Below are 14,010 nucleotides of genomic sequence, written 5' to 3' on the forward strand. Positions count from 1 at the left end.
GAGTGTGACCTGCAGCATGAGTGGGAAAGTCAACAAGTGTGAAACCCATAGCACCCAATGAGTCGTATACTCCGTTGATAGAGACTTTTAAAGGAAAAATCAATAAGGCACTGAGACATTGGATGAACCACCGTGGGGCCCCCTTATGTTAAATAATATCTATATGATATCATTCTACAGATTCCCTTCTAATATCCTTTATTTTAGGTCTAGAACCAGCCTATGTAAATAGTTGAAAGTGCCTATGATCTAGAAAGCCTCTCTCCTCTGCCTACCCATGTGGTGATCGCACTTTAAAATCTCACCCAGAAGCTCTGCATGGCCCCAAACTTACCCCGTCCAACCCATCAGCTGGCCCTAGACCCTTCTTGTTAGTCCTCTATCACCAACCACTCATTTCCCATTCAAAGCCCAACAATGGTGCTCAGAGCTTCATACAAACAAATTCACTGCCTCCTGCCAGTATTGACCCTGAGGAACTTGAAATGTATTGAAGGTGTTTTTAGCCAACAAGGCAAAGCATTGCTGCCTTTTACTCAATGAAATGTGCATGCATATTTGAGTTCTAGGCAAAAGAAAAAAAAAGCACAATTCTTACTGTAAAAACATAAGACATGTTAATACAAATTTAGTCATTAAAAGGCTGGACCTTCTTAATACAGTTCGCTAGTCTGGCCTTGAGAACCCGCTCTACTGGTCGCCTGACATTTTGTTCACCATTTAAAAAAATGCTAACCTGAAGGTTTATTAGAATTACAAGTAGGATTAACAAATCAGCACAGCAGCCATCGGTAGTGTACTAATATTTGCCAGCAGTACAGGAGGGGTGATTTATTGTATACCTGCAGGCATCTAGTCAGGAACCCATGGTTTACTGCACAAATAATATTAATGCCTTGCCTAGCATGGTCTAGCACTTATTGGGGAGAGAGAATTATTGAAAAGCCAAACTCCAGTAACTCCTCCTGTCATTTACCTAAACCAGCCAAACAGGACTGGAGGGATTTAGCCTTCAACCATAAACTATCCTTTATTGCCAACCAATCTGAAAACACTTCATTCACCTTCATCTGGTTTCTTTTTACTAAGAAACTGATGGTACCCCTCACTCACACTGAATGACATGCTTCATCTTTGGGGCTTCCTTTACCAGAACCTTATTGATACTGTGTGGGCTCATCCTGCCCTCTTTTGATAAATGTAGAAGGTAGTGTATCTTATCAATTAAATATTTATTAGGGCAGGAAGTAATCACTTTATTATATTATAGGAGTGGGCTAGAGGAGCTATTATTAGAAGGCATGTTTCAGTCCTGTTGACATACCTGGGAGCCTTGGTTTCCTTTAGGACCTCAATCACACTCTCAAACTCTTCCTTCAAATTTGTATCCAGATGTAAGAACAATATTGATTCACAGTACCTATCTGCATGTTCTGAACCAGGGACAGCTTTAGCGCTGGTGGCGTCCGGTGCAAAAATCTTTTTTGGTGCCCCTTCCATGACCACCCTCTCAGATTCCCTCACTACCACCCGACAAATTTGCCCCTCATCTCTCCATAGTCCCTTCATCACATACATTTGATTTTAAGCACTGGTAAAGAGTTATCTTTACATTTTTATTGCTGCCTGAAAGCTGGATGCACAAGGAACTCTGCAGCAGATGTTTTTAAATCGTAAGTTATTGCTAAACACAGCCACCCTGGAGGTCGGTGCCCCCCCATCCAGATCGGTGCCCATTGTGGTCGCACTCATCGCAGTGCCCTAAAGCTGGCCCTGCTCTGAATCACTTAGCATGGAAACCTGTAAAGGACATCACCTCGAAGGATATGCATGATCATGAGCAGGTTTACAGAAGTTTAATATGCATCATGGTAGGTGCTTCATCATCCTGCGTAACAGAGCATGTACATCACTGCCTCTGTGAACCTATTATCACATACGTAGAGGCTCAGAGTCTAACACTTGCTCACGTTACTGCAAATTTGTTCCAAAAGGTTTTCAGCTGTGCAAAATCTTGTAGCATTAAAGGGCGTATTTCGGAACTGCCATTACAAGCTGGCGAATCCATTAGCCTGGAGGATCTTGTGAGGACTTTTGGTGTGATAAACGTCCTAAACAACGCGTCCTGGATGGCGCAGACATTTTCAACACAAGCGTAACCAAGCTTGCCTGAACAACGTGTGGCTTTTTCTGTGCCTTAACCACGTGTGTGCTGAACTACTCACATGAGTGGTTGAGGCACAGAAAAAGCTGTGCGGTGTTCGGGAGAGGGCGCGGTGAGGAAAGTGGGGATGGGGCAGGGATTGGGGTGAGGTTTTGGGTATTTTTTTAAGGGGTTAGGGTCGGAGGCTGGGTATTTTGTTTTAGGAGCGGGGTGGGGGAGTTTGGTTATTGTTTTTATTTACAGTGGGGACGGGTAGTTTATTTTTAAAGGGGTGGGGGAAAGGTTTAAGGGGCACAAGAAAAGTGACGCTGCACTAGGTGAAGCACCACTTTTCATAAATCTGCCACTTAGTGCTTAAGTGGGATGTGAGGAATACATGAGACACCCTTTTTCACAAAAGTTGTGTACAGCTAGACTGACTTTCTGGTAAGTGTGATGTTGTAGGTGGTTTACCCAATCAGTTTCCTTCTGGGAGCTAAATAGGAAAATGTGGCCTTCCTGTACATCCACACAAGGGCCTGCGAACCATGAGCTTTCCACGGACGGAGCCCCCATTGTCTGCGTTGGTGGAAGGCTTTTCCACCAGCCCAGTGGAGGAAGCTTTCACCCAAGTTAGGGTGAACGATGTAATGTACTTTTTTCTGCTCGTCAAAATCAGGTAAAACCTGTGAAGGACAGAAAAAAACAAAGAAGGAACCCCATACACTTAGAGTCATTATTTTTTTGTTTTTCAGAAACATACTTAGGAGTTTATTACTGAAAAACAAGAAAGGTTTAAAAGAGAGGCTATACACCAAACCGTACCACGATGGTGGTTCCTTCTAAGGTACAGAAACGAACGCTGGGCCACAGATCATCTCTAAATGTGACAGAGCACTGTTGGGGTGGCTGAGGTAATGTCTCCTGTCATCTCGATGGCTGCTTCTCCGTCCAAGTCTTAGAGGCTGATTTAGATTTTGGCTGATGGGTTACTGTGTCACAAGGTGACGGATATTCAGTCCACCGAAATGTAAATCCCATTATAGCTCAATTAGGACCACAATTCTCATTGTTGGTAAACATTATGTTGTGCTACTGAAGGGCAGTTTTCTTTCTTAATAAGCTTGTGTTTTTAGAGCACAGCAGCCACTATTGTATCACTGTGTTAAAATGTTCACGTTCACAAATAGCAGGATGAATCGCTCTATGATGAGACACATCGCATGTTTAATATAACCAGGGTCCTTCCTGTAATGGGATGTTGTCATCTTTTAAGGAGAATTAAGTCATGAGTGAGATATGTTGCTCCCTGTCATCCTTGTAGGTGAGCCAAAGAATGTATTTAATTTACCTAGGGACTGTTAGAAACACACACATAGGTTCCTAATACCTGTGAAACTATAATACGGTACTACATGTATTACAAAGTGGAAGTGGAGCCAGTCAGTAAAGAACAAGATGTGTCTATTCAGCAGATGCACACTAACCTTTGACCTTTTTACCAGGCGCCTAACATCTCTCAAGAATATGTTCCTGGTTCTTGAAACTAGTTTCGTTTGCAGTTGAGCCCGGAGGGAACAGCAGATAACTTGAAATATACGGAGTTCCCCTTTCTGAGAACCAATTTACCAACAGTTTTGAACTCTCATAATTCTCACATTTTCATGCAACACCCTCCCCTGACAGAAGCGCTGCTAAAGTTTATTTTTTCTTTTTAAGATCCGTTTTCCATTTGTCTTCGACCAATTAAAATCATTATGTTTTCATTGTTTAGCATTCATTTTGTAAGCTCATTTCGTAAACTCATTACGTAAGCTCATTTTGTAAGCTCTGTGGCTGTGTATACCTGAAACAAGTCTCTCAGTCTGTGGGACGCACCAGCTGGACACAGAGAAATGTGCCTGGGAAGACACAGTGAGATGACTTGTTGAAGGAAGAGGGCCTTCCAGGCCAGCAGAGCAGCCCAAACTTTTTTTTCCAGTTTTACCATTTCCTCTCCCTTTGGTACCTCCGTGTTTGATGCTTTTTATACCTTATGCATGTGTTCAAAGTTAGCACCTGACAGGGTCGGACTGGCCTATCAGGACATCTGGCAGTGCCAGATGGGTTGGTCTCAAGATCAGAGTGTGGGCTATTTTGTTGGTGTTCTTGGGCCTGTTTGTGGTCTGGTGGGCTGAGTTTTACTGTTGGTTTCCCTGACGTTACCACAAATATTGCCTGCAGCAAGTTCAAATGAGTACAGTCTCCCTAGATAGAAAAGTACTTATACTTATACACGCCTCTCACTTTCAGTGGTTATGGTCTTGCCTTTTAGAATCCGCTTGCTTCCATTAGTGAAAGGCTTGCATACGTCATGCCTTTTTCGGTGTTTAGCCCTCCTCAAGCACACTGGTCAACAACTACTGTGCACATACAGTATGAGGCTCCATGTTTTCAGCATGTTTTACGGACTACTGTATCTTTTTATTTTTCACGCAGCGAGGTCGAGCTGGGATTTACAGAGCACGATTGTGCTCGTTTTTTACGCTTGTTTTTTTCCATTTAATTTGTGTGGGAAGAAAAGTCCGGTTAGGAGTTTGCAACGCTAATAGCTCTAACTCGATTTAGTGCATACTCTGTAGTTGTTGCTTTTTTGCCTCGTGATGTGGTAGTGGAGACATTTCTTATTTTTGCTCTAAGTAACCCTGATACAAAATAATCCTGTAAATGCCACGTGTTTCTAGTTCAGAAGAAAAGGACCAGAAAGGCTTGACTAGCAAGGGTTTGTGTATTTTTTCCAGAAATATAATCCATGCAGTGTGTGTGCGCGCGCAAATTCTGAAGTCATGCCTGTCTGCTACAGGTCGCGAGATTAAAAGCACCAGCAATTTTCCACTTTATATCCTGTAATTAGGCAATTGGCTCGTGCAGGCAGGCGCGCGCTGACTTCCTTCTCCCAGACAATGCGGCCTTTGCCTGGGGTGGCATTCCGCGAGCCGAGGAGCGCGCGCCCACAAGATGCCGTGCTCTTGGCAGTAGGTGCAAGCTGATCCGAGCAGCTGCCATTATTTTGTCAGAAGCGGTGCAAACGTTGAACTTGCTGATTAAGGTCTGTCATGCTTTCTCAAGACGGTTTTATTTTCAGGAAGTTTTCACTTTTAACTTCTTCGGACACCCAGCTCATTGTGTAGGGAGAGCGGTTGAAAAATAGGAAAGTAGTTGTACTGGCACGCACGGTTTTTCTGCTTGAGTCCACATGCTAAATTGTGTTGCAGAGGTAGCTTCTGCTGAGTCCATGAACTAGCAGGTAGATGACATAGGTCATCTACAGAGTAGGTTGACCATGTCTGTCTATATGCTCCTGGTAGGGTGAACACGGGATGTTACATACTGAAGGTATGCAAGATTCAGTTAAACCTGTGTTAGATAGATGCACGACATCACTGACTTGGATTACTTTAAAGTTTTTCACATTTATTTAGATATTTATCAGTGTTTTTACCAGTGAGGCTAAGGACATGACTATAGGGAATAATTGGGACCCATTTCAATGTTTGCTTTTTGGGCCAGAGTACAAAACTTTTTGCATGTCACAAACAGCGAATTTTGCTGTTTGCAACATGCAAAAAGCACATTGCAATGCCCAATCCCTGTTTTGCGATTCGGTAACCTGGTTACCGAGTCGCGAAACGGGACTGCGAGTGGCAATTAGGAAGGGGTGTTCCCCTTCCTAATTGCGAGTTGCAGCGCGATGTTGTATTGTTTTGTGACCGCGATCGCAGTTGCAAAACAATCGCAGTTAGCACCCATTTCAAATGGGTGCTAACCCATTCGCAAAAGGGAAGGGGTCCCCATGGGAATGGAATTAAAAACATTTAAAACCTTTAAGGAAAACGGGCTGCATTACAAAAACAAAACGGCATCATTTAAAAGCAGTCACAGACATGGTGGTCTGCTGTCTCCAGCAGGCCACCATCCCTGTGAGTGCCACAATTCTCAAGGGGGTCGCAAATTGTGACCCACCTCTTTAATATTAATGAGGTGGGCCTTTGCGACCCCCATGTGAATCGCAGATGGTGTCAGGGACACCATCCAACATTATGAATTGCGACTCGCAAATTACGAGTTGGTCTGACATGCTATTTGCGGGTCGCAATTCAGATTTTTGCTACATCTGGCCCTAAATTACTACAAAGTCTGGGACCTGGAGGGAACCTGTCCACTTAAAGCCCCACATTGTCTTTGTGGATGTACCCCACACAGTTTTGTATGAAGTATCTCTTTTCAGAAGGCATGCTGTATATCATGGATCTGGTGGCAGTTTCCCTTCCCGTGTATATGTTGGGTTCTTGTACCTTTAATACATAACCTTCCAAATCCGTAGTCTTTACAGTGCTTTAAACCTCCAAAGCCTTAGCCTTAGCACTGCAACATTGTACTCAATCTAAGACATTTCCTTTCTCTGCCTACCTGCCCGCATTCATTTGCACACAATCTTTTTGGTAAAAAAAATGGCCTCTACTGCCTTCAAGAAAATGTTGACCACACCATTCATTGCTCTGTTGTAAAAAAAAAAACACTACACAATTTCTACAATATCCTGTATTTTAATGTGTCATGATGGTCTGTTAGAGAGATGCTAAAAAATAAACTTGGAATGCTGCTCAATACATCATAACCCAGAAAGTCCCTTTCTTTGCAACCCTATTACAAGGTGATAGGGCACAAGAAACCTAATATCGCTGTAAAGAGGCCTAAATACAGAGCACATGCAAAGTGATGCAGATTAAGGGCACTAGGCATGTTGGTTCTACTTCTTTTGTTAGCATCTCTACTCCCTATATAGCTTTGCCTTAGCTTTCCACTCCATTTTGCCACCGTTTGAGAGGCAATGTTTTTCTTTTAATTCAGTGGCCATCTTTGATTTACTTTTATTTTTTTTAATAATGTTTTATCATTCCAAGACATCCAACATTGTAAAGGTAACACGTTGCCCATCCTGAAAAGGTAAAGATTGAGGGGAAAACAATCTTTACTATTCCAATATAGCTAACACTTTCATTTCTAATACAGTAACAATCTTGGAATGTTAAAGCATTAGAAAAACACAAAACAATGATTAATGACGTGGTCATACATTAAACAAGGCCAATCCTATTTGCTAGGGTAACCATTTATAATTCAACAATTGTCCCGTGAGACTCATTCCACAGGGAGACCTCATGTGTACATCTGAGATATCAAATTTACTTGTAGATGTATATCAATCTTAATTGCACAATGGAAATGCTTAGTAATAGGAGCAGGACAACCAATGTAGTTAATCACATTTTTTCAAAGCAAGGTGTAAAATACACAGAAAGTGATCCTAGTGCAGACGATGCAGTATTCAAATCGTGAAAATATTTAGAACGTGTATAAAACAAAACACTACATTTCCCAGTGGTTGAACAATAACTTCAAAATAATTTAAAATGGAGACAGTGTCAGTTTGTTCACAATATCTCCTGGCGTTATAACGATTTAGACAACCAAAAGGGAGGGGTTTTGTTAACTTTTCAACCTCAATGACTATTAATGGTTCATGAGGACATTGTCTTCTGACTTACATACCACTTGAAAAATGAGTGCCTGGGTGCCTCCTGACTTCATCAAGTGCCAAGGTCAAGTATTCTACACTCAAGATATCTTTCTCCCAATGCCTCTATCTGTCAATTGGAGCGCCACATTCAGCAGACATCTGAAAATAGTCCATCTGTTTACACATGTTCTCCTCTCTCTGTCGCTGCCATCATTCTGGTGGTCAGAAGGTGTACACAAGCATGGCAGCTTTCTTTGAATTTTTTTTAAAAAAAGTATTAAGATAGCTGTTCGTTGAAAGAAACACTTTGTCCATCTTAGTATACTTAAGTGGAAAAAATGGCAAAACTAATAGTTCTGATGCTGCATCTTTCAGGTTAGAACTATTGGCTTTGCCAGTGCTTTTTAGGTCGAGCATAGCAGCGTGCAAGTGCTGCTTTTCCGGCGTGTTGGTACGTATCTGGGCTTTTAACTATCACCTTTTCACTATCACTCGTTCATGGGCTTGTCTTTCAAAAATCCTTTGATGACATTGGTAAGTGGTTTGCGTTTGTCCTTTCTTGGTGAGGTTTTGTTACCGCCTTGGCCATCGCCCCAGTTAAACGACTCATTGCTCTTTTGCGAATACAATTGTCTGCAAGAGAAATTCTTTTTTTCCTTCTGTGTGTCTCTTCACGCTGATGCTCATGGCGTGCGTAGCACTGTGAATCGGCTCGCTTGTCAACAGTTTTTCTTTTAATTTTCAGTTTATGTGGCAAGAAAAGTCTGGTTAGGTGTTTACAATGCTAGTAGCTCCAAAAGAGTGACCTCTGACCTGCTTTTAGGGCTAGAGCTCGCTCCCCACGTGCCCAGCTCCACCAATGTGTGCCGTGTTTCTCAACCCGCCCATGCTGCTGTCGCGTGTTCGAGGCCCTCCACCACAAGTAGGCACCCGCCTGTGCCTCATCCATGGTGTCTAGTGGGCTGCTCTGGTAAGCGTTCCTAGAAAAGTGCTTTATTTTCTGTGCTTTGTTTTTATTGTGCCTTATTTCCACAGTTTTTATTTTATTCTGTGCCTTTTTGCCCCTTGTTCCCTCCGTGCCACTTGCGCTCTGTTGCCGGCTCTCCTTGAGCCGTTTCTGCCTCTCTGCCTTCCCGCCGCTGCGTCCCTGCGGCCCTGCCCCCCTTGCACCCTCATTCGCTCTTCCCTCCCGCCTCCCAGCTGCTCCTCCCTCCCACCTCCCCTTCTTAATGGCAGCCGCTGCGCGTTGCAGTGAGTGACCTCTGACCCACTTTTAGGATCTAGAGCTCGCTCCCCACGTGCGCAGCTCCACCAAGTTGTGCTGTGTCCCTCACCCCGCCCACGCTGCTGTTGCGTGTTCGAGGCCCTCCACCACCCGCAGGCACCCACCTGCGCCTCATCCCTGGTATCTAGTGGGCTACTCTGGTTGTGCTTTATTTTATGTTCTTTGTTTTTATTGTGCCTTATTTCCACTGTTTTTATTTTGTTCTGTGCCTTTTTGCCCCTCGTTTGCTCCATGCCCCTTGCGATCCGTTGCCGGCTCTCCTTGAGCCGTTTCTGCCTCTCTGCCTTCCTGCCGCTGCGTCCCTCTGCCCCTGCCCCACTCGCGCCCCCATTCGCTCTTCCCTCCCGCCTCCCAGCTGCTCCTCTCTCCCACCTCCCCTTCTTAATGGTGGCCGCTGCGCGGCTGGCGCGCCAGTGGTGCGCCATAGGCAAGCCCGTCAGCGACCATCCGCGCCTGGACCGCGCCCAGCTCCAGCCTCCTGGCCCACGGGGCCCCTGCACCACCAGACGACGCTACACAGCCAGTGACCTCCACGCCCTCAATCCAGGACGCTCCTCTGTCTGCTTCCAGTCCACTCCAAAGCACACCAAAGGGCCTTTTTCCTGCAGAGCCTGCAGCTTCACCTGCACCCTAACTACCAAGCACCGCTACAGACCCACCGACAACCACCTCAGCTGCATTCTCCTCAACACCCGCTCCGTCCACAAACACGCATTTGAACTCTGGGACCTACTGACCTCATCATCTCCTGACGTTGCATTTCTCACCGAAACCTGGATGAACTCAGCTCGGAACCAGAAATAGCCATAGCCATACCTGAAGGCTATAAGATCACAAAAGGAGACTGCACCAACAAATCAGAAGTCTCTACCAGCACCCACGACACCCTCAACTGCACCGAGCACCTCCATTTCAAAGTTCACGTCAACGCCAACACCACGCTCAGAGGAACACTGGTCTACAGACCACCGGGCCCGACCTCACTTCTGTGAGGCCATCGCCGACATCATCAGCGCCCAAGCCCTCGCCTCAATTGACTACATGCTCCTCGGCAACCTGAACTTTCACTTAGAAAACAACAACGATATCAACACCACCAACCTACTCAACAACCTCGCCAACCTCGGCCTTAAGCAACTCGTCACGTCGCCCATCCACACCGCAGGACACACACTCGACCCCATCTTCTCAGCCAGCAACCATGTCTCCTTCAGCCACACCACTGAACTCCACTGGACCGACCATTGCTGCATTCATTTCTCCTTCCAGAAGCCGGTCACTCACCACCACACCACTCAACCCCCCTGCCGCTCCTGGAACTAAATCTCGACAGAGCAGCTGATCTCCACCCTCACCCAGGTACCACGTCCTAGGACCCGGGACCCCAACTCAGCCGCCACCAACCTGCATCAATGGATAGACTACTGCGCCAACACCCTTGCGCCGCTCAAACAACTCTCAGGCATCCACCACAGAACCAAGGCCAGCTGGTTCACCCCCAACCTACAGACCTCCAAAAGGGAATGCCGAAGAATGGAGAAGACCTGGCGCCATGAACCTACCGAATCCAACCACATCGCCTTTAAGACTGCCATCCACAAACATCACCAGCTGATCCACACCACCAAAACAACCTACTACAAAAGCTGCGTAGACACCAACGCTCACAACAACAAAGAGCTCTTCGGCATCATCAAAGAGCTCTCCAACCCCAGGCCATGCTCCTATGAACACCCGCCATCACAGGGGCTCTGCAATTCCCTCTCCACTTATTTCCGTTGAAAGATCGAAGACATACACAACAGCTTCAACCCCCAGACCCACTAGCCAACCATAGACAGTCACGATCCTAACGCACCAAGTGACACCAACCTCCTATGCTCCTGGACCCACGTAAGCAATAAAGACACCATCAACACCATGGCCTCCATCCACTCCGACTCCCCCTCGGACCCTTGCCCACACCAGATCTTCAATAAAGCCAGCGACATCATCGCCCCCCACCTCCACACCATCATCAATAGCTTCTTCAATACAGCCACCTTTCCGGATAGTTGGAAACACGACAATGTCAACGCCCTGTTGAAAAAACCCCAGGCGGACCAGATGACCCAAGAACTACCAGCCCATCTCTCTCCTCTCCTTCCCAGCAAAGGTCATTGAGAAAATCGTGAACAGCCAACTATCCCGCTTCCTGGAAGACAACAAAGCGCTCGATACCTCCCAATCAGGATTCCGCAAGAACCACAGCACTGAGACCGCACTCATCGCTGCTACAGATGACATCAGGACCATGCTCAATGAAGGCGAAACCGCAGCGCTCATCCTCCTGGACCTCTCCGCAGCCTTCGACACTGTTTGTCACCCCACCCTTTAAACACGCCTCCACAACACCGGGATCCGTGGCAAGGCCCTCGACTGGATCTCTTCATTCCTCTCCGGCAGAACCCAGAGAGTCCGCCTTCCGCCTTACCTGTCCAAATCTTCCAAGACCATCTGTGGTGTCCCCCAGGTATCCTCCCTCAGCCCAACGCTTTTCAATGTTTACATGGCCCCCCTCACCAACACGCACAAACTCACCACATCAACGTAGTATCCTACGCAGACGACACCCAGCTAATCATCTCCCTCACTTAAGACCCTACAACCGCAAAAAACAACCTCCACAATGGACTTCACGCCATCCCCAACTGGATGGAATCAAGCCGCCTCAAGTTAAACACCGACAAAACAGAGATCCTCATCTTTGGCAGCAACCCCTCTGCCTGGAACGACTCCTGGTGGTCGACCTCCCTAGGAGCCGCACCCACACCCACCACTCAAGCACGAAATCTGGCAATCATCCTGGACTCAGCACTTAGCATGACTCAGCAGGTCAACGCAATCTCCTCTTCCTGCTACAACACCCTTCGCATGCTCCGCAAGATGTTCAAGTGGATTCCCGTTGAAACCAGGAAAACAGTCACCTACGCCCTAATCAGCAGCCGACTGGACTACGGAAATGCACTCTATGCAGGAACTACGGCCAAGCTACAAACGAAAATGCAACGTATCCAAAACGCTTCCGCCCGCCTCATCTTCGACATCCCACGCCGCGACCACATCTCTGCTCACCTCAGAGACCTACACTGGCTACCTGGATCACCTACAAACTCCTCACCCACGCACACAAAGCCCTCCACAACACAGGGCCGGCCTACCTCAACAACAGACTCACCTTCCATACCCTCACCCGCCATCTCCGCTCCGCCAGCCTCGCCCTCGCCTCCGTCCCCCGCACTCGCCACGCCACCGCCGGAGGAAGATCCTTCTCTCACCTCGCTGCCAAGACCTGGAACTCCCTACCGCTCCACCTACGCCAAACCCAGGACCTCCAGACATTCAGGAAACACCTCAAGACATGGCTATTCGATCAGTAGCTCTTCCCCCCAACGCCTTGAGACCCTGATAGGTGAGTAGGGCACTTTACAAATTACTTGATTGATTGATTGATTGATTAACTTGAGCAAATTCAAGACCCATCGCATTGTAAATGCTTGTTATGTCTGAAGTCTCCACCACAAGTGCGTAGGCTCCACAATGGTAAAGATACTGCTCATAAAATTAGTTTGTGAATGGCAAAAAAATTTACGTTTACCTTTGTGAATAAGTCCCTGCATCTTTGCATGTTTTAAAACTGCCCCGATTTGCAAATGGGTGGCACTTCTAATTATGTGCATGGCAGCCAAGGGACATTCTGGCAGTGTAGTGTATGCAAATGAGTGCAGGAACACCTAGCACAGGACACAAATGGTTTTAGACGCAGTCTCTCGATTACAAAAGTATTTTTCGTACTGGTCAGGAAAATGCAATAGTGTATTACCACCGCTGCATCAAGCTAATCCAGAATATTTCTTGCAAAGTAGCACTGGCATAAATGAAATAAATGTGCTGCTGCTGCTCCTACAACTATGGTTTAATAAAACAAAAAAGACAAAACAATAACTAGGAATTTAAATTCCGACGACGTCAGAGCACTCTCTAACGAGAAGCTGATATTTGACATCTTTATCAACAATACTGAGTGCCTTATTGGACATGTTGAAAGCTAAAATGCATGTGTTGGTACAAAACCTGCACCTGGTGCCTCATTCATCCTAGCTACCACTTCATTAGCAGGGGGTGACCTTGTCCTGCCCATTGAGCACTGACAGTAGAAGCTTCAAGATTTACCTTTCTTCTTGTTCCTCTGTGATCTGATCAGAAGCACTGCAGCCAGCAACAAAATAATGAGCAGAAAGGCACCAGCTGGAAGCAGGTAGTGCAAAATCCAATCAGACATCCTAAAAAAGAGCAAATGATGTTCTAAAGATAATGTTCGATTACCATGTTAAAAAAAATATACATATTGCTCATCATCATCATGATAACTTTAATTTGATCTCCAGGGTCATAAAAGTACTACACACATAAAAAGACATAAACACATGTGGTATATTCAGAAATCTGTCAACTGTACAATGCTTGTTGAGTGTTGGTTTTAAATGGTTGCTTGTAAAACAAAGAATGTAGAAATAGAATAGAGAACGTAGAATGAGGGACAACAAGCAAGTGACGGCTGAGAGAGTCAATTGTCCCTGGTTCTTGTTGGATGAAGCGCCTTATGTAAACTCTGTACTTTTACTTATCAAACCTTGGATTTGGGACTTTTGTTACTGTGTTGTACTGGTGATAAGCCAGGGACATTTTGAAGGGGGTGAAGGCACCTCAGTGTCAGGAAGGTTTCAAACTTGGTGAGCTGCAGCGCTGGTGGTGGTTTCGCACTGGCACCGCCATTGTGATTGAAGGTGTGGAGCAGTGTCCTGTAGCAGTTGCTGTTTTGCGGTGTCAGCATGAGCGATCAGCGCTCTGAGTGGTCTGCGATCCTTGCTGGGCTGTGACCTGTGACAGGGAGCAGGAGAAGAGCAGGGAGATCCGAGCAGCACAAAGGGGGAGAACCATCTGATGACATGGCGAACGTACAAAGAAACAAGGGAGATTCCC

The 14,010-nt window shown here is 46.1% G+C and overlaps 1 protein-coding gene across 1 annotated transcript in view; it reads right to left on the minus strand.

Moving 5' to 3' along the window:
- Positions 1–14,010, minus strand: part of LOC138261239 (CMRF35-like molecule 5) — a 132,356-nt gene that overhangs the window by 44,740 nt on the left and 73,606 nt on the right. The window contains exon 4 of the mRNA XM_069210044.1: positions 13,201–13,310. Coding sequence (XP_069066145.1) covers positions 13,201–13,310 — 110 coding nt within the window. The remainder of the gene's footprint in view (positions 1–13,200; positions 13,311–14,010) is intronic.

Source organism: Pleurodeles waltl, chromosome 1_1 (genome assembly GCF_031143425.1).
Source record: "Pleurodeles waltl isolate 20211129_DDA chromosome 1_1, aPleWal1.hap1.20221129, whole genome shotgun sequence".
NCBI classification, from domain to species: Eukaryota; Metazoa; Chordata; class Amphibia; order Caudata; family Salamandridae; genus Pleurodeles; species Pleurodeles waltl.